Source organism: Sminthopsis crassicaudata, chromosome 6, assembly GCF_048593235.1.
Source record: "Sminthopsis crassicaudata isolate SCR6 chromosome 6, ASM4859323v1, whole genome shotgun sequence".
NCBI lineage: Eukaryota > Metazoa > Chordata > Mammalia > Dasyuromorphia > Dasyuridae > Sminthopsis > Sminthopsis crassicaudata.
The window spans coordinates 199,703,593-199,730,828 of NC_133622.1; the positions used below are offsets into that span (position 1 = coordinate 199,703,593).

General features: G+C 42.6%; 1 protein-coding gene across 3 annotated transcripts in view; it reads right to left on the reverse strand.

The window, feature by feature from the left end:
- KCNC1 (potassium voltage-gated channel subfamily C member 1) overlaps positions 1-27,007 on the reverse strand; it is an 81,437-nt gene extending 54,430 nt beyond the window's left edge. For 2 of the 3 annotated variants that reach the window (XM_074275229.1, XM_074275228.1), the window contains exon 1: positions 26,238-26,922. In XM_074275229.1, coding sequence (XP_074131330.1) covers positions 26,238-26,807 — 570 coding nt within the window. In that variant the 5' untranslated portion in view covers positions 26,808-26,922. Of the gene's footprint in view, positions 1-26,237 lie in introns of all 3 variants that reach the window. The other variant, XM_074275227.1, reaches the window with a different exon arrangement.
- Positions 27,008-27,236: the final 229 nt, after the last annotated feature.

Here is a 27,236-nt window from a genome sequence, read left to right on the forward strand (position 1 = left end):
CAACCAGTAACTAGGTCAGAGTTATGATTTGGATTGGGCAGGCTTCCTCCCACACTCCACATTTGGCTCTCCACTGCCTGAATCGTGTTGTCTCCTTCAGCATATTTGCCAGCATTTATATGATGTTTAAAGTTTTTACAAACATTATCTCATGTTATCCTCACAATACCCTCACCTGGGAGATGGGTCACTACTATTATTATCCCTCTTTTGCAGATGAGGAAGCTGAGGTACACAGGGATTAAGCGATTTGTCCAGATTCACTCAGTCAGGTTAGAAGAGCTCATTCAGTCCAAGGCTTACCCTGACCCTACCATATGCCTCCCTTACTTCACACCAGAATCCTTTTTTGAATGAATACCCCTTGCAGTAAATAAATAAATAAAGAAAGAATTAAGCCTGCGCCCCCATTATATTGTAAGTATCCCAAAAAATCATTGTGGAGGGGCCCATAGACTGAAAAGGACCTGAAGGTCACCTAGTCCAGTCCCCTACTTTTACAGATGAGGAAATCAAGGCCCAGGAAGATTTAAGAGATTTCTCTGAGTCCCACAGGTAGTAAGTGGCTGAACTGGGATTCGAAAAATCCCCAAATCAGCATTCTTCCTATTATAAATGTTTTATCCTAAGGAGTTCTTACTCACCAATCATAGCCCTGGAGCAAACGAAGTCCACAAGCGTCCACCCTCCAAGGGATACCTGTTGAAGTCATGAAGTGACCTGGGGTTCAAGAATTAGTATTTTGGGGATGTGGGGGATGAGTTTTCCCAAAGATCCCAGAGTATTTTCTGGTAGTTGTTAGATTATAATTTACCTTTAGGGGAAGAAATAAGATGGTTGGAATCTTGCACAGCAGCAGGAGAACATGGAGGGATGCTGGGCAATAATGAATTAAAGATAAGTGTGATTGTGTTAGATTTAAACAGTCTTTCCATTTTCTGACTGCTAATTACACCCCCTCTTTCAAATCCTATCAATCCCATCTTCCCATGAAGAATTGTAGCCCAAGCTTAAAGACCACAGGTTTAGGTCATCAGTTATTTTGATTTAGTTTCTTTCTGTGGGACAATCTATTGCCAAGACTTCACCTGTCCAGAGAGATAACCTGCCTCTGCTCAGAACTATGGTGAAAATCCCTGTACTCTTGGACAAACTATACCAAAGTTTGGTATAAAAAAACTTTTATACCAAAAGTTCATCCAACTTTTGGCCAAACATGAGGGATCTAGAGTAATAAATATCATGGATTTGGAATGATAAGATCTTAGAGGTCATCTATGGTTTATAGTTGAGGGAACTGAGGGCAAGATAAGTGATTTGACCTAGCAAGGTTATAGACAGTCCAAAATTTAAACTCAGGCCTCCAGCTTCATATCTAAGACTCTTGGGTGCTGTTAATCAAGTCAAATCCTTTCTGCAGATGAATTTTCTCATCTATGAAATGAAAGTGAGGATCTCAAAAGTTTCTTCCTGCTCAAAGTTCCCTGATCCTATTAAAGTAAGCTGTTATTGATTCTATAGCTTTTATTCAAATCTCAGACCTGCTAGAGAGAGGAAAATCATCTTCCGGGGACTTCTTGCCATTTCTTACTTGTTTCCCCAACTTGGGAGCTTCTGGCCTGTCTACTGGGATCACTCTTTCTCACTCACTCTGCAAGAGGCTTTAGGCCCATAAGGAAGAAGCTGGTTTTCAGTTCCCCGAGGATGTGAAACTAATGTCCTGGGAAAAAACCCTCCAGTTCTCATATAACACTTTGGTTTATACTTCTATTACTGCCTGAGTATTATATATTAATGAGTATTATTTTTTCTGCTAGACTAACAAGGACATAAAAGCAAAGGATATACCTTACTTGAACTTCATACCTCCTCAGGCTGGGTGCTCTGAGCATCTTTTGTTGATTGAGTTCAATTGAATTAATGTAAGATGGCAGAACCTCCTTTGAGGAATGTCATCTTGGTTTTTCTATTTGCAAGAGCTAAGTTTCCTCTAGAGAGCCATTCTTCTCCAAAAATGAAGGATGTAAGGGCTTGGCTGAAATGGACCTGCACTCTATCCCTTTCTTCTGGGCAGGGCTACATCTTCTCTCAGGTGAACATTAAGCCAGTCCAGTTTTATCTGTGCTACATTTTTTCATTTTGCACTAGAAGACCGTAAGCTGTTTGCCTTTGTATTTCCTTTGGCTACCACATTGTCCTGCACATATTAAGTGCATGAGATTATAGAATTAAATTAATAGAATATAGAAATTTAGAGGCTACTCAGTCTACCCTTCTCATTTTACAGATGAATAAACTGAGGTCCAGGGTCACATGACTCCAAGTTCAGTTCTCTATTACAACACATATTATCTCCTTTGACCTTTATAAAAAGCCTGTGATACAGATACTATCATGGTTATCACCGAAGTCCATTTTAGAGATAAGGAAATTGAGAATTGGACAACTTGATGTGATATGTCCATGTTGATGCTGCTAGTAAAAGCTAGAGGTTTGAGTCAACTCCAGGTCTTTGCTGACTCTAAATCCAGAGTTATTTCCATTTTATCACAGTACCTTAGAGTGGGAAGATCATCTGTAGTCCACTCATCATCCATAGTCTACACCTGAACCAAAATCCTACATACAATAATCGTGGTAAAGGGCCTCTAGTGGCAGAGACCTTGGAGTTTTCCAAAATGGTCCATTCCACTTTCATTATTAAGACTTCTCCCTTACTTCAAATTAAAACCTGCTTCCATGAAAACAAATCTAATCCCTCTTCCATACAATGATGTGTCATATATTTGAAGGAAACTATCATGTTTTTACGAAATCTTTTCTTCTCCAAACTACCCTGCCCCCTCCTGGATCCTTCATTTAGGATGTTTTGAAGTCTCCTTCTCTTTGGAGATACATTCTCTTGGTTCAGTCTTCACTGATGAATGCCCTTTGACATCTGGGTGATGTCCAGAATTGAGCACAATCTTCCAGATGAGGTTAGAACAGGAGAAAATACAATGGACATAGATTAAGATCACCTTTTCTTTATCAATGACCATATCATATCATATTTCTGAGCTTATAATTCATTAAAGCCCCCAGGTCGTTTCACATTAGTTGTTATATAACAAGTATAGGCTAAATAGAGTTCTGAGCTTAGAATCAGAAAATTTGAGTTTAAATTTAGTCTCAGATGCTTTTTAGCTGAATGATCCTCTGCAAGTCACTTATGTTGTTTTTTTTTTAAATCTCATTTGCTCATCTGTAAAATGGGTGTAATATTTAGCATGTACCTCCCGAGGTTATTGTAAAGATCAAATAAGATAATAATATTATTATCATAAAATTAATTATCCCCCCATCACAAAATTATACCCTTGAATTTTTGAACCCAAATATGGGATTTTTACATTTGCTCCTATTCCATTTTACCTTGTTACATATGGCACATAATTCCAGTCTTTGGAGAGACTTTAAACTTTCACCTCGTCACATTTGTACCTGCAAATTCCTCACAATTCCACATGATAGCTAGTATTCAAGTGTAATTAACCTCATTTACAGATAAGAAAATTAAAATTCAAAGACATAAACTACCTTGCTTCCATAGCATTGGTAGAATTCAAATGTAGGTCTGATTTCAAGGCTATAGACTTTTTTTCATTATACTAAACTTCTTTTTCTCATTGGATCTTCACTTTTCTGGAAGGGTAGAGATTATTCACTTTGCTGGATATATGAAGCCACAGAGACACTGACAAAAGATGGGAGCTATCCAAGGTCACATAGTGGTAGAATCAGAACCGGAACTTGGAATGTTCCTAATGCATTTTGAATGAAGACAGAGGAAGGGAGAAAATTTGTGGCTAAGACTTCCACAGGAGCTGATTACACCAGAAAATGTTAACACCGTCTCCCATCCCCCTTGCAGAGGGTCAGAGGCCTCTAGAGAATAAGGACAAGGCTGAGAGAACATCATGTCTGCATAATTCTCAGCTTCCTGTAGCTCTCGCCCACACTTTCTCTCATTGTTCCCCTATGAGGCAGCTTATAGTGACCCGGGAATAAGGACAGGATATTGGTCTTTAATATCCTAGGAGTGCAGGAAAGAACATTGGTTTTTGGGTCAAAAAAATCAGTATTCAAATTTTGGTTCTGATACTTGCTCTCTGTGTAACCTTGGATTTCACTTAAGAAGTGACTCCAAAGGTCCCTTCCATCTCTAAATCTCTGAATCCGTGACAATGCAAGATGGCACTGTCTCCAAGTTAGGAGACTGGGAAATTGAGGCAATGGGTTCAGGATAGTGAAATAAATATCTGAGACCATACCCTCAAGGGAGAGTTCCAGACCTGGGACCCTGGAGGACATCTAAAACAATGCTCTCATATTGTAGAGGAGGAAATTGAAGCCAACAGAAGTAAGATATAAGTGGCAGACCTCTAAAGAAACCCTCCTTCCACTGTCACTGTAGCCCTCTGTCTCTCTTAGAACATTATGGTTATTCTCAAGTATCTGAAGAGTAGAGAATAGATTTTCTTTGCTTAGCAGAAATAGGACAAATGGGTCAAAGTCCTAAGAGGAAGATTTAGGTTACATATAAAGGCTTCCATCATTTAGAAATGTCCAAATGAAAACTAAGCTGTCTTTAAAGGTGATAGATTCCCATCCTGGGAAGTCCTTTCTTGGGGGATGGGCAGCCACTTACGTGGCTATGATAGAATTTCTGATCATATATAGGTTGGACTATATGACCTCTGAGATTCATTGAAACTCAAACATCTTGGTATCTTGACTTTTCCTGTTTTGCTTTTTGCTTTAAAACCCCAACCTAGATCCTTCCTATCTTTCCAAACGTTTATACTTTACTCCTCTCCAAGCACTCTATGATCCTGCTAGACCAGTCTACTTCTGTTCCTCACACTTGACACTCTATCTATCTCCTGACTCCATGGCTTTGCCATTTCATGTCTGGAATCCTCTGACTCTTCACCTCTGATTCGGAGATTGCCTGGCTTCCTTCAAGATTCAGCTCAAGCTTCACTCTCTAGAAGAAGTCTTCCCTAGTCTTTCTTGATCTCCAGTCTCTCTCCTCTGAGATTGTCTTCTATTTATATTGTACATATTTTATTTGTGCATAGGTTCTTGAATGTTATCTCTTCCATTGGAATGGGAGCTCCTTGAGATCGGGACTGACTTTTGCCTTTCTTTGTATCTCAAGAGTCAAGCACAAAGAGGTGATTAATAAGTGTTTGTTGACTTGATTCACCAAACTTTCCTGGTGACCAAATTAAAAAAAAAACACCTAGTCAGGAGAGCATGTAGAAACATTCACAACTATATGTTGTGTGTCTGCACATGATTGTTCAATATGAAGAAATGGATTGTCTTTGTGAACTTTGAGGCAGGGGGATTCTGATAGGCTGTGGTCTATAATCAAGGTGATTATAAAGGCCTCACTCATAGTAAACCCTTTATAAATGTTGATTGTCATTTAATTTAATTGGTTAAATTAATTTATTACTTAATTTAATTGGTTGCTCAATTAAATGGAGTACATATATTAAGCAATTAATCAACAAGCATTTATTGAGTGCTTAGTGTATACCAGATACTGTATTAAGTGCCTAGGAATATCAAGATAAAACCCAAACAGTCTCTTACCTGTTATGATTTTGTATCCTAATGTAGGACACAAATATAGACATATATAGACATGGTGAAAGAGTGCTGGATTTGGAATCAGAAAGAATTGGTCTCAAATTCTGAGTTTCACTCAAGTTGTATGACTCTGGGTAAGTTATTCCCTGAGTCTCCATAAATCAAGAAGGTTTTACTAAGAGATCCCTTCTAGTTCTAAACATATGATATTGTGATCTCATGATCCTAGATATAATCAACCTTCTAGGGGAAGGCACTAGGAGGTGGGGGAGCTGAAAAGATCTTCTGCAGAAGGTAAAATCTAACTTAAGTCTTAAAGAAAAAAATCAGATTCCACAAGAAGGAGCTAACAAGGGAGAGCAACTTAGGCATGTGCAAATGCATGGAGAGGGGAGAAATAGATATTTTATAAGAGGAGCAGCAAGTAGATCAGTATGGATAGATTGTAGAGTACTTACAAAGATTAATGTGAAAGAAGACCAGAAAGATAGGAAAAGGTCAGGTTATGAAGAACTTTGGATGGTAATCAAGAAGTTTAAATTTAACCCTAGAAGTAATAGGGAGCCTCTGGAGGCTATTGAGCAATACAGTGACATGATCAGACCTGCACTTCAGGAAAATCACTTTGAGGGCTACGAAAAGACATTGACACAGTTACTGTATTTTTTAGGATGGAAGACACATTTTCAAAACCCTACACTGAGCTAAACCCATTGGCAGTCAGGAGCTTAACAGAAGACCCAAACTCAGTTTTTCTTAATTCTGATTTCTCTTATTTTGGTGGCCATTAACAATGAGGAGAGTTGGAGAAGTGCTATTTACAAAGTCCCATAGGAGGAGTTCTTGAACTGAGTTTTGAAGGAAGCTAGAATTAGATCACTGACCAGAAGTTATGTGAATCAAGTGCCTTTTCCATCTGGGGTTCAGTTTCCTCCTTAAGTAAGATGACACTCTGTGAGAAATCTTGAGGATCCATTGCTGCTGTCAGCAGTGGATATATGCTTTCCTATTCCTTCTCAGACCCTAGAAACTTCAGAGAGGGGCTTGTCCCTGAGAGCCGAGCAGATGCCCCAGGCATCCCAGTAGGTCCCTTGTTTCTACAGAAGCAGCACAGAGAGCCACCAGCACACAGAGGTCACACTCACCACACTGTGGCTTGTTGGGCATAAAAAATTAATCCCTTCCTCAAGATGAGCTGAGTTGTGGTGAATGAATGAGCCTGGAAAGCTTAAGGACTGTGGTCTGAAATGTACTTAATACTCATGGCTTCTGACAGGAGATTAAAGGATCATAGATTTCTAGCTAAAAGGAACCTCAAAGGTCATTTAGTCCCAAGGATGAGGAAACTGAGTCCTAAATAGATAAAATTGCCTATGGTCATGCTGATAATAAGTGGCAAACACATATTTGAATTCAGAACTTCTACCTACAGACTATTCCCTGGGAAGCATCTAATCCCTCTTAGACATAATAGTGGCTTTTTGGATTTTTTTTTTTTTTTTTGCTATTGTGTTATATTTAATATATACTTTAAAGTTACATAATTGAAATTCACTTTCATATACAATCCCCTCTTCTGTTCTTTGCACACTGAAACGTTCATATTTAAGTTATTTAAAGTTATTTTTTTTAAGTAGCTCAATATGTGAAGAAAAACACTGAAAAAAAAATAGGAACCAAGATTGTAAAGGGCATTCGAATTTATTTAGAAGGCAAGTTATTAAGGATTTTCCTACAGAAGTGTCATGATCCTATGGTAAAGGATGAAAACATTTTCATTAAATAAAATGCTATCCATTATTTTGAAATTTTAACCAAAATCTATATGGTAATAGCCAATGTAGAACCCAACAGGCCTATTTTTCCTCTTGAAGCAAGGAACACAAATCTAAAAGCTAATCATTAGCATAGTTTTGAGTTCAAAATATACTTTCTTGGTCACTAATTTTCAGATTAATAACAACCTAGTTTAAAAAAAAATCTGTCCTGTCTTATTTAATTGAGCTAATACATGTTCTTAAAGGACCACTTTTATACTTTTTAACAAAATGAGCGAAATCAAGTAAACAAAATACTAGGATAGAATCAGGAAATCTGTTGAGAATCTAATTAATGCTTCCTCCAGGCATTAAATTAAATAAATTACATACCAGGACATTGTCATTCACATCCCTTTAGGAAAAGATGCTTTATGACTTCAAGTAGTTAAAATTACTTTTTTTTTTTTAAACTTTCCATCTTAAAAAAATCTATCTTGGGGGCATCGAAGTGGTGCAGTGGATAGAGCAGCAGCCCTGAAGTCAGGAGGACCCGAGTTCAAATATGGTCTCAGACACTTAACACTTCCTAGTTGTGTGACCCTGGGCAAGTCACTTAATCCCAATTGCCTCAGCAAAAAAAAAAAAAAAAAAAAAAATCTATCTTAAATTTACTCCTTTACTATCTGTTATTGTTTCCTTCAAAGAACTAAAATATTGTTCATTTTTTTATTCTAAAACTTTCATATGCAAAAAAGTAAAAACAATGGAAGTGAGGAAAAAAAATATTTAACAGGTTGATGCTGTTTATTTTTATGTATGTAGGAACCATCAAACAAGTTCTAAGTAAATAAAAATGATATAAAAATTCTTTTTAAAAAAAAGACATAAGACATGTTTCAATCTTTACATGTTTTATGCTGTGATAAATTAGTGATTAAGAAAAAGAAATAAGATGGCAAAATTATTTTTAATTTCTAATCTCCTTTTCTTCTTCTCTTCTCTAATTTTATCTACATTTGCCTCAAATTCCCCTTAAATATTTTAAAGTTTTTTCTTAATTCTTTGCCAGATAAAAACAATCAACAGTTATCTAAGCTAATCTCGGATTACAACACTACTTATATTACCACAATGGCTTTCATACATCCATAGGGAATAAGAAAGTTTAATACACAAACTTCACACAACAAGAGTAGTAGTACTTTAAAAAAAAATCATTCAATTCAATACACTATTGCAGCATATGGTTAAGTTAAAGATAGAGTTTTTCCATTTGTTTTCAAACAAAATGGAGAAGCTTTTAGGGTTCATTTTTTAAAGCTGATGTTACCAAGGTATTCTTCCAGGCATTCAATTCAATTCAGCTCAGTTTCACAAACAATTTATTAAAAATTCTGAGTACAGTGTTATAAGATGAGAAGGATGAGTCGTTGGGCTTTTTTATCTACAGACTGTTTAAAAAACAAAAGATTTTATTTTTATACTTTGAGTAGTGGCCTTGGTAGGTTCACTTAATGCACCAGTGACTTTCCTAGCTTCTCTGATACACTGATCTCTTTGAGACTTAAAAGGATAGTCTTCCTGCATTTGGCTCATTGGTCAGATTTGAAGATGAGAGAATCATCGCAGAAAATGACCTTGAAGGTCACGTCTGGGACTTCTGACTCTTGATTCTTTCCCTACCCATTTTATGCTCTTGTTCATTTGTTCTTAGTCTTTCAGCAAGGTATGAATGTGGGGTCCTTGTATTTGGGGACTACGGACAGAATCCTTGTAAGGAGACAAATGCAGGGGTGAGGCTGGTGGGCCACAGGTGTGATTGTGCCAGTGATAAAACAGAGAAGACCATTCACTGGCTTTTTATGGAGGCCTGAGTCAGACACCAGCATGTCAGCTCATATGTACATGTGTCTCAGAGAGGACCACTCATGGATGTGAGAGAAAGGCTGGGTCAGATACAAACATACCTATAGCCCCATAGGAGATAAAGGAAAGGAGGGATCCCCTTTTGCAGTCTGTCATTGTACTAACTGGAAAAACCGAGCTGAATTTAGCCAGTTGTGAAAGTGGATGAACAGGAGCTGGGACCTTACAGAAGAATTAGAAGCTCTGACGCTGATTTTGGGGATACTGAAGGCAGATGCAGTCAAAAACTCAAGCATTAAGACTGAGGAGGGGAGGTAGCCCTTGGAAATGGAGATGCAGAATGCTTGGGGGATGATCCACTGGAAAACAGAGCCAAGGCAAGAGGATAGGAAAAGAATAAAGTTTTAAGGGAAAAGATCAGAATAAGAGGCAAAAACAAGAGGGATCTTTTCACCTCAGAGAATCAAAATTCTTAGATGCAATTCTTCAGACATACCTCAGGAGCCAAGGTCAAGTTTCCAAGAGGAATAGGGACCAGGTTCAATGGAAACTAGAGGGTCCTATTTTAACTTCACTATTCACACCTGTTCCACCCACAGTCTGCTTCCTCCAGGCTTTGTTGATACTCTGTCACTGTTCTTCCCCTTCCTTCTTCTGAGGATCCCATTTTAAGAGGATGGTTTTCCCAATTACTGACTGTAGTATATAACTCCACCCACATCTCTGTGTATGTGGGATGCAATTCTGTCTGCATGCAGGAGCCATCTGACAGCCTATTGGGCATTTCAAAATGGAGGTCCTAGAGACACCACAAGTTCAATAATGTCTAAAACAGAACTCGCTCTCTTTCTCTCCAAAGCCATCCACCTTCTAAACTTTCTGTTTCTGTCAAAGGTAACACCATTCTTCCAGTTTCCCCAGGTTATGAATTTGAGGTCATCTTCATTCCTGCACTGTCTATCTCACCTCTCATATTCAATCCTAACCCATCACCACATCTTGCCATTTCTACCTCAACATTGATTGATCTTATGTAAATGGTTATGTTATTAACAGAGATCTGCAACCCCTTGAACCAGAGAAAAACAGAATGTGGTAACATGGACACTGAAAGGAGATCAATCTTTAGTCTCAGAAGAAGGAAAGAGGAGAGGGAATATTCAGAGGAATGAGTTGCAAGAGAAAGGAAGAAACTAGGAAAAGGATGGATCTGTTTGGACAAGACAAAGGGAGAAAACCTAGCCAATATGAAGAGAGAAAGTACTTCCCAAGAGAGTAGCAGGGGAAGATTAGGGTTGGGACAGTCCAACTTAGAATACTAGAATCACAGAATCTTAGAGTTGGAAGAATCTAAAAAAGGCAACTAATCCAACTCCTTTTTTGAATAAGAATCTTCTCCAACCAACATAGTCATCCACTCTTTGCCAGTAGATTTTCAGTGAAAGGAACCCATTTCTTCACAAGACAGCCATTTCGCTTTTGAGAAGATCACATTGCTTGATAACCATTTCGTTAAACCTAAATTGCTTTCCCTGGTCCTTCTTCTATTTTGTCTAAAACACAACTAAGTATCTTCTTCCATGAACCTGCTTCTCCTTATCATTTTACTATTCTTATTGATGGCATCACTATTCTTTCAATTACCCAGATTTGAAAAGTAAACATCTTCTTTGCCTTTACTCTTACACACTCTTCCTCCCAAATCTACTCAGCCATCAAGAACCAGAGAATCTACCTCCACAAGATTTCTCTCATTTGTCCCCATCTGTCTATTCACAAGGCAAGCCCCTCTTTTTAAAGTCCTCATCAATTTTTGCCTAGGCTATTAAAATAAATGGTCTCCTTGCCTCTGATCAATTCCCTTTCCAGTCCACTATTCACAATGCTCCTGGAGTAATTTTCTAAACATATGTCTAATCATGTTCTTTTTCTCAAAAAAAAAAATCTTCAGTGGCTCCCCTAGGAAATATAAAAATCTAATCCTGGCATTCAAGGTCTCCCACAATCCAGCCCTCATCTACCTTGTTCAGGTATATTTCAGATTACTCTCATGTGTTAGACAAACTAAACTACTCCCTACCCTCATTCTTATAGCCCCTTCCCATCTTTTTGTCTTTGTTCACCTGACTCTCTTGCCTGAAATGGATCTCTATCCCTGCCTCCCAACACATTCCACCATCATCATCACAAAGGTTGACTTATTGGGGTAACCATGAGAATCTCTGTCTGATCAGAGAAGGAAGCCTCTGACATAGGCAAACTAGACATAGGCATAGGCTATAAAGGTGTATCTTCAGGTTATTCTATCTGCTAACTTCTCATCAGCCTTAATTCTGGCATCCAATTCTGGAAACCACTGAAGAAAAGGGCCCGGGGCTATTTGCTCTGTATCAGGGGTGATTGTCAGAGATTGTAATGGCTCAATAGAAAATTCATTACTGCCACTCAATTACTATAGCCTAATTCCAGTACAATCTATGGTATCATCCCTTAGAGCAACTACTATACTATCAGATATACCATTGACCATACTATCTACCATACTCCTCACAGAACCAATAGCTAGGTCATTCCTTACAGCAACCACTGAGCCATCCCCTCCAACAATCACTACATCACCCATTGCATCATTCACTCCCCAAATGATTCATTCATTTGGCTGCTCTTCCTCCTTCATTGCCAATGAGCAGATAACAATCTCTCTCAAAATGACTGCTGGGGTCTCTCTCCTATTAGGTAGTCATTGAGAGGCAGGTGACCAAAAGGCAGAGTCAGAACCTTTGAATTGCTCTAGGAGGGGATGTTGGGGATGGTGGTTGTGGGAGAGACAGTGGGCATGAGCAGCCAAAGCCCAGACACTGGGGCCATCTTCCCTTCTATAGCTATTACAGAAGCAGCAGCCTGAGACCATGTCACTCCTATACCTCTGATGACTCTCTCGTGGCTCTGAATGGAAGAAAAATGTGGAAGGATGTCCAGGCCAGTGGGAAAACATGAGGTTCCCAAAGCCAGTGTCTAATCAGAGGTAGATATTTTTGGACTCATGCCCCATAACAGCCATCCTTGTTTCAGAGAGTATTGTAGGCAAGTCTGTGGTAGTCTTGTCAGAATCACCTTTTTAAATGAACAAAAGTTTAGTGAAAAGAAAAATGTCATCTCCTCCTATCAAAGTTCACAGATTCCCTGAAATCTATCCATGAATCCCCTCGGTGGGATCTGTGAACCCTACTTAAGAATCTTTGCTCTGAAGGCTCTTTCCTCTGTAGAGTCTGGACCTCTACCTCCTTTTGCCTAACCATTTAATCTCTGTGGGTCTCAGTAAAATGAGGGGATTGAATTAAGTGGCCTCTAATGTCTCTTTGGCTCTAAATCATCCAGAGCAAGAGTTGGTTAGCAGGAGAAACCCTCTGGAGCATTTGGTGTTAGATATACCTATAAAGATCAAAGTTGGAGAGCAATCATGACATAGTGTTCTTCTGAGGCAATACATTGATACACTGGATTTTGTCCAAAGGAAGGTGACCAGAATGGTGAAGGGACAAAAGCCCGGACTCTAGGAGGATATGGAGGACCTCGAAGAATCTTGGAGGACATGGAGATGTTTATCCCTGATGAGAGAAGACTTGGGGGTGGGAAGGAGAGAGATACACTAGTTCTAGAATCTGAATGTTTGTTAAGTGAAAAGCAATAATGAGAAGAAGTTATAGAGACAGATTTAGGACCACTTATAAGACATCTGTAATGGGAACTGCTATTCAGATTGACATTGTTCTAGAGTTTTTGATCTTATGGGAGCCAGGAGAATGGATATATTCTCTTGTGACTTGGGCTCTAAAATGTGAATAGACCAAGCACGTCACCCTGAAGCCCAGGCCCTGCCAGGAAAACAGGGTCAATGAATCTCCTTAAAGCCCAGAGTCAGGAGACACTGAGGGCCAGTGTCCTCCTGAGACCCCGGCTTAGGGAAAAAAGGGTCCCATGGCTGAGGACTTCGGCTGTCATTCCAGGACCAGAGCCAACATTCCCTTCAAAATGTTCCGTTCATCCTAGAGGACCAGGCTTCTGGCCAAGAGACTCCTGCTCCTACCCAGCCTCAGGCTAAACTCAGCCTGGCCACCCCAGACATCTGGGCACCAGGGTGGTGCAGACAAAATGGGTATGTTTGGAAATATGCTCTTCGGGAGATGGTATCGTGCAATGCAAAGAATTTCAGGTTGGGCGTCCAAAACCTTCAGTTCTCAGTGGTCCCACCACTCACTCGCTGTGTAACTGAGGATTTTACTCTTTTTCTCGGGACCTCAGATTTTGCTATATGAATGGGGGAGATTGGACTAGATGACCTCTAAGATACAATTAAAATCTAAGGACCCTTAGGATAAAATTATCATTGTTCCAAAGTGGGAAGGAATTACAGAGATTTTTTTAGACCAACTATCTCATTTTACATATGAGGAAACAAAGTATTCTCAAGCTGCTTAAGGGGGATAACTAGTTGGGAAGCAGTAGCAACACTTTTAGAGATCAACCAGGTAATATTTCAGAACTGACCAGTAGATTGAGCTCAAGCTCTTGGGGACTCCTGCAGCGAAGGCAGTTCAGGCTGAAAATGAAGTAGATTCAAGGCTTTATTTGGTTGAGCAATTGTTTGCCCAAAGTCATAGAAGTAAGTATCAGAGATGATGTTCAAACCTAAATCATATGACTTCAGATTCAGTGCTCTTTCCCCATACCAATCCTAATCATTCAACCTCTCTTCAAATACTTCCTGTGAGAAGGAATTGACCTTACTTATTCTGTCTCTTACCCCCTAAATGTCTCCTTAATTCCCTAGGAAATCTGTTGAGGAGCAGAGGGGAAGCCAAGAAGATGGAGTTTGGTTGAGTTTGATTTTTGTAGGGCCAGTCTGTGCTGCAAAGCCAGCTGTTCTGTCTTCAGGGAGGGGAGGAGTGATGATATATGAGTCCTGGCTCCAGAGAACAGTCTTTGGATTCCAAGGGTCCTTGTCACTGACCATTTTCACTGTGCTGTGCCTCTGTTTACTCCAGCACCCTTAGAAACGGTATTCCCGGAAGTAGAGGGTTATGGAGGAGGGGGGAGAAAAGGAAGAGGGAAGCTCTTAAAAGGAGTCTTTTTCTATCTTTTAAAACCAAGAAACAAAGTGGTTTCTCTTTCTTCTTATCCCTTCCTCCCCCTATTCCCCCTGTCTGTTTCTCTGTTTCTCTCTCTTTTCTCCCTCTCTCTCCCTTTTTCCCTCCTTTCTTCTCTCTCTCTCTCTCTCTCTCTCTCTCTCTCTCTCTCTCTCTCTCTCTCTCTCTCTCTCTCTCTCTCTCTCTCTCTCTCTCTCTCTCTCTCTCTCTCTCTCTCTCCTTTTCCTTCTTTTCTTCTCTCTTCCTCCCCCCTCCCTAAACAAAACCTTCTTGGGCTAGTCTTCCCTGCTCCCAGAGAAAGGAACAGCCAGAGACAAGGAGCCAAGGCCTTGCTGACCAGAGGATTCCTCCCCTTTCTCTCCCCTGGGAATGCCCCTGTCATGAGACTAGTCTCTAAATAGATACCAGGTACTATATTAAGCTGTCATGGGATGCCCCGGAGATCCCTGGACTCAACCAGTTTCCTTATTACCTCCCATGGTCACCACCTGCTTCTCCCTGCTAACAAGGAGAACAAAAATAATCAAAATCCCCTGATAATGCAAAAAGTTTCCTAAGAATATCCAGCAATGCTACAACCATGTGAAAGCCCTCCATGTGACTTCTATTTTGAGGGCACCAAGCATTTTTAGGGAAAACTAGAATGGCTATCCATGAATATTACTGCCTTAGAAATCAAAAGTCCTGGATATAATCCTGATGCTGTTTTTTTCCCTGTGTGATTTTAAGAAAGACAATTTGACCTCTCTGGGTCTTAGTTTCTTCATCTGTAAAATTAAAGAATTGCAATTAATGACCTCTAAGGTCACTGCAAGGCCTAAATTAACATTCCTTTGACCTTAAACATCCCTTAATAAACCATAATGGATTTGTCATCAAGGAAATCATCCAAATAAAGTCTTGAATCTACTTCATTTTCAGCCTGAACTGCCTTCGCTGCAGGAGTCCCCAAGAGCTTGAGCTCAATCTACTGGTCAGTTCTGAAATATTACCTGGTTGATCTCTTAAAAGTGTTGCTACTGCTTTCCAACTACTCATCCCCCTTCAGCAGCTTGAGAATACTCTCTGTGGGTGGTGAAATATGGCCAGCAGCCAACTCCCCCTTCTTTCTTCCCTCAGTGACTTATGCCCCTCCCATCTATGTCCCAGTGAAAAGTATGAGGTTCCAAGAAATCATAGACTATTAGAGCTAAAAGGACCTTAGAGATTATCTAGATCATTTGTAGTAAACACAAAGACAGGTTTCTGCTCACCATAAGGAAGGATGCTGTTACACTCAGCAATCTGACAATGGGATGGCTAACTCATGAAGTAAGGAGCTTCCCATTCCTAGAGGTCTTTGAGGAGGGACTGGATGGCCACCTGTCAGGGACTAGGTGCCCTCAATCATCCTCTCCAGTTCTAAGATCCTATTGCCTTATTCCTTCATTCAGACATCTAAAGGAAAAAGAAAGGACTAAGGACTTTCTCGACCCGGTGAATGAGTAGTAGAGTCAGAATTGAAACCTAGCTCTTTCTGACCACCAATAAGCTCTGACTTCCTTCACCTATGACAACCCTCCCAGGCTGCTCTGGGATCAGAAAAGGGAGAACTTTTATGGCTGACATTTAGAGCTTTGTTAACCCATAACTTGCTTAAAGTGAGCCACAGAAATGTTGCTTCCCAGAGCTTTTTCACTGAGAGTTCCAGATAAATCAGCTACAGATAACTATAAACAGCTCTTTCAATGACCTCTGCTATCATGTATTTTCTGCCTCATCCAGTCTGGCAAGTGTCATAGCTAGGACTCAGTTCCTTGTTTCTACACTGCTTGGGGGATAACCAGGTCTGCCATTGTTATCAAGGAAAATAATAAGCGATGAACTCATGAGGAACTCTGGGGGAATAAAAGAAAAGTCAAAAGACAGAGAACCCTGCAGAGAGCTGGACCCGCAGTGAAAGGCCCTCAGTAGAAAGTGCACTGCAGAGAATATACTCCTGGGAGAGTGCAATGCAGAAAAACACCAGACTGAGCCTCAGGCTCCCCATCTGCAAAAGAGGGAAAAAACTAGCTAGCTAGTTCACTCCCAGAGTCATTGTGAGCATCATGCTTTCCAGACCTTAAAGCAATTAATCAATGTAAGTGAATTTTTTTTAATCACTGAGAAGGATAGCTGCACAAAATTCCGGCTCCCTACAGACCTTAGTTTCCCTAGCCATAAAATGGGTAGAATAGATATACTAATGACCTCACAGGATAATTTTTGTTGAACAAAGAGAAGACTCACTAAGGAAAGACACATTGCAAAGAAGAGGAAAATGCAGATGTGGTTCACCTTGGAAAAGGGTCACTTCATTTATCTGGACAGCTCCCTCCAAAGGAGGCACTCTGTAGAGACAGGGCACAGTAAAGAAAATAGCTCTACTGGCTCAGTTTCCCCATCTGACAAATAGAGAAAATATTTCAGTAGCAGTTTTATAGGATTATTATATTTATTACAAAGAAGGTACACTGCAGAGAAAGTAAAGAATAAACATATCATAGAACCTCAGTTTCCCAATCTGGAAAATAGAGAAAATACTTTTCCTACCCACCCCATAATGCTAGAATCACATTTATTTCCGAGAGGGTACATTGCAGAGAAGGGTCAGTTCGAAGAGGGACACTATAGAGATTGTGCTCCAGAAAAGGCTTTTTAGGAAGAGGGGCACTAAAAAAAATGTGCATTGCAGAGAGGGGCACTGCGGAGAGTGTTCACTGCAGAGAAGGGTCACAGGAAGGAAGGGCACTGCAGAGCGTATACTGCATGCTGCGGGAAAGGCTCTCCACAGAGAAGGAGGCACAGCAGAGCAGGACGCTGTAGAAAGTATACACTTCAGAGAAGGGCTATCACAGGGAGGGGTACTGCAGAGACACTGCAGTGCACAGATGTCTACACTGCAATATACACACATCTACCCTGCAAAATACAGATCTCTATACTGCAATATACAGGCAAATGCCCTGTGATACACAGATGTCTATACTGCAGTACAGATGTCTACACTGCAATATACAGATGTCTACACTGCAATACACAGACATCCACCCTGCAAAATACAGGTGTCTACACTGCAACATACAGGCAAATGTCTGCACTGCAATACACAAATGATGTCTACACTGCAATACACAGATATCTACACTGCAATGTAGTGGCCCCATTACCCACCAATGATCCAAACCAGGTACTCTACTTCATGTCAAGCCTTGAGAGATGAACTCAGAAGTAAGAAAAAACTCAGAGAATATGCCCAGTAAGCTGAGGGTCAGAAGATGCCTTGTAACAGCAGAGGATGGCCTTTATCTTAGGGGACCAAAAGAAATGAATGAGATGGAAGGTTCCTGGAAAATGAAGGTGTGGGTCAACTCCAGGGGGAGAAGAGATCTTGAAGGGCAAAGGGGAATTTTAGTATTCTGATGTGTACAGAGACCTGAATCTGATCACACAGTTCCTTCTCGATGACTCCTTTGAATGCCAGAGAATAACTCCCTTGCTCCACAGGGCAGGAACTTTGAGTTGTTTTATGCCAAAGCGCTCTCATCCAGAGCTCTCAAACAAGCTCACCTCCCTGGGGTTGTGGAGAGGACCAAGATTTAGCAAGTGCTCAAGGTCAATCTGGGTTCTTAGAGAGAAATGAAAATCTAGCTGATGGTCCTGGATCCAGATCCCTGAAGGATGACTACCAGGAAAATCTCAAAGTGAATCAAGGTCTTCCTTCCACTTCCTGAAGAATGAACTTCAAAGGAAGTCCAGAAGAAAAATCACAAAGAGACAACTAGGGTAGTTATAGGGATATAGAGACCCAAAGAGAAAGCAATGCAGAGACAAAGAAGGAGTACAGGAAAAAATACCAGCAGGGATGAGTGAAGGAAGAAGACAGAAAGAGGCAATGGATAGAGAACTGGACTTGAAGTCAAAGAGTCTGGGGTTCAAATCCAACCTTAGACACCTATTAGCCACGTAACTTGAACGTCTCTCCATGTCTCACTTTTGTTATCTAAAATGAGAGGTTGGACTACATGGCCTCTGAAGTCTATTCCAGCTTTCAATCTATGATTCTATGAGGAGAAAGAAATAGGTGGAGATGGAGAGAGGAAAGAGGGAAAAGGAGAACAGGAAAAGGAGCAATATTTAAAGATCAAAGCCATTCCATTGTGTAGAAGAGGGGAGGGTGGTGATGTCTTCCCAACTGATGGGAACTACCTGCTCCTGCCTCCTGTTTGGGAAGGACAAAGAGCTTCTGATCAAAGAATGAGCTCAAAGTAAGACCTAGAAAGAAGCCAGCAGATGATCCCAGACCGTGAATAGCAAATGCAGGAAGATCAGACTTTAGACAAGAAAGATCTGTATTTGTACCTCAAAAGGTACCTGTCCTTTGAGTTCAGCTTTTCTAAGTCCTGTTGTTTCTAGGTTCATACCCACAAGTCACACTGCAAGGTCAAAAAGGACAAGGTCAAGAATGACACGGGAAGGGAAGAGGAGACATAAAGGTCATCTCCAAAGTTCAGGCTCTCATAAAAGCTCTTGGAAACTCATGGCTAGGGTCCACATTCCCTTCAAAAGGGACAATAGCAACTAACAAGTATATATTAAGTGATGACAATATACCAGGCACACATTAGGACAAAGAATAAAATATCCTACTTTAAATGAGCTTACATTCTAATGGGAGAATATATTTTGGGAAATAGCTAAAAGCAAATTGGAGGGAAGTCTATTCTCAAATTTTCCATCCACGCTTTTCTCCCACTATGTCCCAACAAAAATGCCCTGTAACTACCTGCCTCCTACTTGTCCCCAAAGCAAACCATGATCATTGCAACATCATTCTCAACATTGACCTTTGCCCAAAAAGATACTATGTTCACCCACCTCAGGCTCAGCTTTTCCTGGGTGCTCCCATCTCTATAGTTGAATGATCAGACAGACTTCAAGTCCTTAGCCAGACTTTGAGACCAAGATACTTCCTCTGTTCTATAGTTCCTCCATCATATCAAATACTTATTTCTATAGGTCCCCCTCCATCTCCCGGGAAACTCTTCTCTGCCAGCATACCCTCTTCTTCCTAGGGATTCCTTTTTTTCTTGAAGTATCTCTTCATTCTAGACCCTTCCTTTCCTCCCTCCCTCCACCAGGAATTATGGGTGGGCTACACTTCCCCCATAAACACTAGGTCTAAGCAGACTGTGCCATTAAAGATAGATTCCTCTCTTGAGCCCTGTCCTTTGCCCCCTCCTCTGTCTCCCTTCCTCAACCCCTCCCTTGCCTCCAATCAATCCCATACTGTGCCCAATGGAGATTTAAAGCTGGTAGCAGGGACCGCAGTGTGTCAATGCAACTGTCTCTTCCTCAGGGTCTGGCGTCATTCACTCCCTACCCAGAGTGAATATGCAGCCAGGCGGCCGGGGACTGAGACAGATTCATAATTTGTACAGTGTGACTGCTGCTGGGGGTACTCTGCAGCCCACTATAAATCACCCCTGACAGGAAAGAAATCATTCATCCAAAGCCAGCTGTCTGAGGAATCTCCAAATTATTGTAGAAATGATGACCATGAGCTTTTGCTGCTCCCATTCCCCAGGATTCCCCATGCCTGCCCTGAAACTGTGTGGGGTCTCCCTGAATGTCAGACTGAGCTATGGCCCACTCCCCTGTGGTTTACAGCTGATGCTTATCCTAAGATGTCACAAGAGGGTCCACTATTCACTGGGTCAGAGAATCCTGGAAGATCTGTCCACTCTTTGCTGCTCAGTCACCCAATGTCTTACCACTTTTGCTCCAATCTTCACCTGCGGCCATCAAAAAAACTGAGTCCATTAGTAAACCATGGAAGGCTGAGCAGATACTAAGACTCTATTCACATTCAAGGAGAGTTTTCTTTTTTCTTTTTTCCTTTCTGGGAAGGCAATTGGGGTTAAGTGACTTGCCCAGGGTCACACAGCTAGGAAATGTTAAGTGTATGAGACTAGATTTGAACTCAGATCCTCCCCACTTCAGGGTTGGTGGTCTATCCATTGCATCACTTAGTTGTCCCCTAGGAGGATTTTCCTAATGGAATGAATCCTGTCATCTGAGCAGACTGGAAACTAGATTCTCAGAGTCTAGGATCTTAGGATCTAGGATTGAGGCCGCCCTGGATCCGTGGATCTGAACCGAATGAGATGTTGGGATCTGAGTGACTAGGTTTTGGGCATGTGAGTAGTCAAGAACCTCATATCTTAATGACTGTGCTCCTGAAGTTTGGATGAATAGAATGCTAAAAGAACCTCAACCTTCCCTATTCATCTCATGCTTAAACTTCTGTGGAAAATCTTGTAACCCATTTCTCTGGCTCTACTCTCTCACTTCCTCTCCAATCTGTTCCATACTGGCTTCTGGAATAAACTCCTTTTAAGCACTAGTATTCAATAGTGTATATAGAGAGACAGAAGAGGGATTCTACTCTTGCCACTAACTAGCTCCTTGAGTTTGGACAAGTGATTTCTCTTTACCTCCGTAAAACAAGGGCTTTGGGCTAAATGATTTCTAAGAACTCCCTGAATTGGGGACAACCTATATTCTATATTCTTCTTCTGCTTAAAAGCTGACGATGGTTCATTGCATCCAAACTCTGAAGTCTAGCATTCTAGGCCATTGGTAATCTGGTCTCAAATTTTCTATCCATGCTTTTCTCCCACTATGTCCCAACAAAGATGCCCTGTAACTAAATGCTCTGTAACTACCTGCCTCCCACTTGTCCCCCAAACAAACCATGATCAGCCCAATCTCTGCATATTTGCTCGTGCTATCTACCACTCTTTCCAGCCTATGATACCTCCCTCTTTTCCCTCTTCTCATGCAAATCTTTAAGGTCTGGGTCACACAATTCAGAATCTGATCAACTTCTACTTTGGAATCTTGTTGACCCAACCAGACAATGAGGGAGCTGGCTGAAAGCAAAGGACGTCCCTTTCAGCAGGTAGAACCCAGACAGAACCTTTGTGAAGCAGAATTAGACTTGAAATCCATAGACCTAGTTTTGATGATAAGTTCTTCCTACATGGTCTTAAACAAGACACTTGTCCTGGTCTATTTACCTATTACTCCCTTTCACACTCTATAGTCCTTACACAAGACATTCCTTCTTTTATCTCATTGTATTTGCATAGATTGTACCTCTTACTTGGAACAAACTCCCCACTCATCTCTTCCTCTTAGAATCCTTAATTTTCTTCTGTGTGAAGTCTGTCCTGATTCCCAAGCTGCTAATGCCCACATCACTGTGTATATATATTGTGTTTATACTTTTATATGGAAATCTCAGCCCCTCCATAGTATAAAAGCCCTTTAAGGATGAGGACTGTTTTATTTATGTCTCAGTAGTATCCTCAGCATCTAGCACAAACAGTTAATAAGTGCTTCTTGATACACTGCTCGATGCATAAGAGAGGGATTTGACTAAATAACCTTTACAATCTTTTCTCTCTCTGAAATCCTATGGCCAATGCAAAGTGGATGTCCAGTAAAGGTAGCTGAGTGATGGATGAGTCAGAACTGGTCTGGGAGGCTTTTATTCCGGAGCTTGCAGCCTTAACAAATCCATTCCCTCTGCAAAATATCTCCAAGCCAGAATTTTTGAATTCCCTCTCACCCAGCACCAAATACACACTTCAACAGAAAATTGTAGGGTTTCCAGGGAATGGGAGCAGGGTAAGGCATGTACAGATGGTGCCTACTCACCAGCCACCCAGCCCATGGTGGGTAGGAGGAGAGATCATGTGTGTTTGTGTGCGTGCTCATGCGTGCACACGTGGAAGGGAGTTTCTTGAGGGTAAGAAAATGGAGAGGCAAAGTAAACATGACTGTATTCTAAATTCCAGCAAATAGGCTGACAGCTAGGGCAATAGAGTGAGACCAAGCCTTATCTTTCTTACTGATAAACATAAACTCCCCCCCCCCCTCCCCGGTCTCTCTTTCTCTTTCTCTCTCTTCCTCTTTTTCTTTCCCTCCCTCTCTCTTTCTTTGTCTCTCTATATATCTCTGTATCTGTCTCTATCTTTGCCTCTGTTTCTCTGTCTCTCTCTCTCCCCTTCTCTTTCTCTCTCTCTCTTTCTGTCTCTCTCTGTGTGCACCTGTCTGTCTTTCTCTGTGTCTTTCTCTCTCATATGTCTCTGTATCCATCTCTCTTTGTGACTCTGTGTTTCTGTGTCTGTCTCTCTCTATCTTTGTCTCTTTCAGTCTCTCTCTCACCCTCTTTTTTCTTTCCTTCCCTTTCTCTTTCTATGTTTCTCTGTCTCTATATCTATCTTTGTCTCTCTGTCTTTGTCACTCTCTCTCTCTCTCTCTCTCTCTCTCTCTCTCTCTCTCTCTCTCTCTCTCTCACACACACACACACACACACACACACACACACACACACATCATCATCATCATCATCATCATCATCACACCATACTGGTGCCTAGGAAGAAATTCAGCCACCAGCTAAATCTAGAGAAAAAACACATCTGACAAAAAGAACAAAGACTCTTTAAGCCTGAATGAGTTGCAGCAGAGAAACATGAGGTGTCACAAAAAGAACTCTACTTATGAGTTAAGAGATATGAGTTTAAATTGTGGCTCTGTCATTGACTTCATGACCTTAGATTGTGACTTCCTTTCTCAAGGTCCTAGTCTCCCCAGTTATAAAATGAAGGGATCAGAGTAGATGATCTCACTAGTCCCTCCTAGAACAAACGTTTTGTTGGTTCTAAGATTCTATGCAAGAGATAGCAATGAGACAATTTAGCAGAGACACAGTGGGTTGGGTCCGAAGGGGAGAAATATGGGTATAGAAGATCACAGGAGCATAGATTTAGAGGCAAAAGGAAATTTAGAATTGATCTAGTCCAACTTCTTCATTTTACAGATGGGTAAACTGAGGTCTAGAGAAAAGGAGTGGCTTGTCCATCACTTTAACTACTAACTGGTGGAACCAGGTTTTTAAATTCTAGTCCTGTAATTCTAAGTTCAGCTTCTTTTCACAGTATCACTGCTGTATTTCAGGAACGGGAAATAAATAGAATGATTGTCATCAGGGTGAGTGACACTCTTATATGGGGTCACTGCCAAAGTTTTCATGGACCAAGAAAGACATTCATCCTCTGCCACCCTCCCCATCCCCAAAGGAAGCATGGTTACCTTCATGTTTATCTCTAGACCTAGCAATCTTCCCCTCCTGTTTGCTGAATCTAAGAAGCCCACTTGATTTGAGAACTATTGGACCTGTCCTAAGAGGTAAAATAACATAAAACTGAAGCCCTTTCTGGTTTCTTTTCTATAGTGAGTTGAACTAGATGGTTTCTAAGGTCCTGCCATTCATTTCTGTTCTCACATTTTAAGGTCCCCCCTGACATTCTAAGGTCTGTAAGAGTATTAGAGTTGGGTGCTAGTGACAAGAATACACATTTTTTATCTTTGCAAAACAATTCAATTATTTTAGAACATTCTCTTCACCTCCCCAGTCCTTGCTCCCAGGCTTTTATTCTTCATTCTTTCATTGCCTTCAAAAAATAACATTATTCAGCAAAATCTGGAACTCTGAAAAAAATGTCTCAACACAGCTTCAGGAATAATGAGTGTTATCACAGGGATGTACCCCTTGTTCTCCTAATTCTCAGCTTCCCAGACTCCAAAAAAGGATCACTCCCCCTTTCACATTGATATATTACATGATATAGGTGGATAGAGAAGAGAACAGGAAATAGGAGGGAGATTCATTGTTTTTTAAATGATTCAGAACATGAGAAGTGGGGGCCTGGATACAGAGATCTATAACCTTGATGACCTCCATCTGCCCTAAAACTTGAGTTGTAAACATTGGTTCTAAAAATCTGTGTGAGGAAGGGGGTTTGATAGGAAAGGTACCAACTTCTTAACAACTTCTAGAATTCAAGAAGCAGACCTGAGGGGAAAAGATCTATTACTTTCTGAGATGGAGCCCAAGGCAGGAAAAGATGACCCTTTCCCCCAAGGTCAGTCTCAGATGTCTCAACCCATTGTGTCTACCAGAGGCCATAGATCCTTGAGCCAATGCCTTCCCTGTTGGGTCACCCATGAAATATGTTGCTCTGTCTGTCCCCCTGCAGCCCCCACCAGCCCTTTCAGCCCCTAGCCAAGACCTTTCTGATTACATAACTCTCTTGCCAAGGTCATTACTTCCTACAGGGAAGCCCTCTGCAGACACCTGCTCAGTAGTCCCAAGGACAACAGAAGGCAACTGGGACTTTTTCAGGGAATTAGTGGAATGAAAAGAGGAGTGGACACTGGTTATCAGGAGACCTGAATTCCAATCCAGATTTTGCCATAAGCCTTTTATGTGACCTTGAAAAGTCACTTTCTACTATTGGCCTCAGTTTCCTCATTTGAAAAATTTGGGGATTTATAGACTAGATTTGTAAGGTTCTTTTCAGATCTAACATTCTGTGGTTTTTATGATTTAGGTTCAGTGGAAGTAACTTCCTCCCTTGCCCCATGGTGAAGGGGGGGGGGGGAAACTCCACAGCTCAGCCGCAGTGGGAGGCTCTGTGGCCCAAGGAGATGCAGAGTGAGTGCTGGGGAGACTAATGTGTAAGCAGGCTCAGGCAGACCCTGCCTGGAGCAGACAGCAGCTCCAAGGCCCACTCCTTTCTGGCTAAATACATACCCACCTACCATTTGGCTCAGCTGTTTCTCCCCCTGGGACCAGTCCTGGCCTGCTTTCTCCAGCCTCCATAGAGCCTGGAGGCCACGGAGAAAGGAGTGTAAATATAGACCTCTTCCAACCTTTCCTGAGAGCTGCCCATCATCAGCTTCCCTTCCTCTCTTCTCTGGCTACCCTAGGGAAACCTGGCTGCACTCGAAGGAGAATCTACAGATTCTTGCTGGGGCTGGGGGGAGGGGAGGTTGTATGTGAAGGGAGTGAATGAAAAGGGAAGCTGAGGACCTTCCTGTCCTGCCCCAGAGCTGGGGTGGGAGGGCAGAGGGGCGGAAGGATGTACTTACTTGTCTTAGTATTATTCCCTTTTGCCTGATCGTCCCGCCATTCATCTGCTATAAAGCTTCTCCCGGCCTGGCCCCACCCCTCTCCCCTCTCCTAAATAGGCGATTTATCTGTCCCTCAACACTCCCCACCACTGGCCGCCTTCCACGGCCTCTAAACTAGTCCCACTCCAGTTTCCCCTTCTACTGGCAGAGCTGGAAGCCAGGGAAAGCTAGGGTCCGCTCTACAGCCCGAATCGCAGCCGCAACCCCCCCTCCCCCAATTTCCCGCCGGTGGCGGGGGCAGGAGGAGGGGCTGCCCGGGTGCGAAAGGAAGCTGCCCTGCGGGCACAGACACACACTGGAGACAAAACTTAATCCGTGGGTTCGAATACTGGCTTTGCTATTAGCTGCAACGCGTGACCTTCAGTAATCCACTCAATATTTCTGACCTCAGTTTCTCCATCCGTACAACGAAGAGGTTGGGCTAGATTCTTTCTAGGGCCCTTTATAACACGGGAGCCTAGAATTCCCTCTCCCTTTTCTGGACTTTCTGGTCATCTTTCTCCACCCCAAATACAGAGCTCTCCGTCTGCTTGCTGGGGACATCCGGGTAGTTCTGGGACCCCCATACACCGAGACCGTCTTCCGAGGGGGCCCACGGAAGCACGTCAGCAGTGCCCCCCAGCGGCAGAGGTGTGTCCACCGAAGGAGCAGAGACGGAAAGGAAGAAGCCCGAGCCCAGAAGGTGGGGATGGGGGTGGGGAAACGGGTATTGTCTCCCCGGAGGGTGGCGGAAGAAAGGGAAAGAAGCACTTACCCGCGCGTAGCGGGACGAGTAGGGATCCTCGAAGAGCGCCCAGATCCGTGGCTGCCAGCGACGCCAGAAGCCGCCCGAGCGGCCGTCGGGTGAGTCACTGAGCGCCAGGCCCTTGGTCATCTCCAGCTCGTCCTCCCCGTCCCCGGAGTCGCCCGCGCCATCTCCGTCCGCGTCCTCGGCGCTGTTGTCCAGAGGCGCGCCGCCGAAGCTATCGAGTGCTTCTTCCGCGTCGCGGTGCTGCCTGTAGGTCATCCAGCAGCAGGGCTCCACGTCCGTCTCGTCGATGCCCCAGAAGGCCAGCTCTTCCTCGTACAGAGGTCCACACACGTCCGCCGGACAGTGCAGCTTGCCCGTTCGGTAGTAGTTCAGGATGTGCGCAAACACGCCCGGGTGCCGGTCGAAGAAAAACTCGTCTGAGCGCGGGTCATAGTCAAAGTGGCTGTGGGCGTCGGGCTCGGCCAGCCAGGCGAGCCGGGTACCGGGCAAGGTGCGCAGGGTGCTGCGGTACGTCTGGTGCCGCGTCCCGCCCACGTTGATCACGATGCGGTCGCTGTCGTCGCCTTGGCCCATCGCGGCTTCCCCTTAGGCATGTCGCAGGCCAAGGGCACCCATGGGAGCGGCGGGTTGGGAGTCGGGGGCTGTTGTGGATCGTGGGGGACGGTGTCTTTCTCCCCAAGACCCTGGCCAGGGGGGGTGCAGCAAGGAGCGGCACCTGCAGGAGGGCAGGCTGGAAGGAGCTGCGCCTTCACAGTTAGACTGTCTCTCCTCTCACCGCCCCGCCCCCTACCCTGCGGCGGCGACCCGGCTCCCTAGCACCTCTGACAGTTCCAGTCCCCCAAATACAAAAGCCCTCCCCCCTCCCGCCACCCCTCTCCAACCTCTGCCTCTATCAATCGGAGTGAGATGGAAAGAGACAACGAGCCCTTGGAGGCTGTGTGGGTCGCGGGAGGGGGGGGGGGATCTTGTGGCCAGATGTGTACAGGCAGTAGAGGTGTCCAG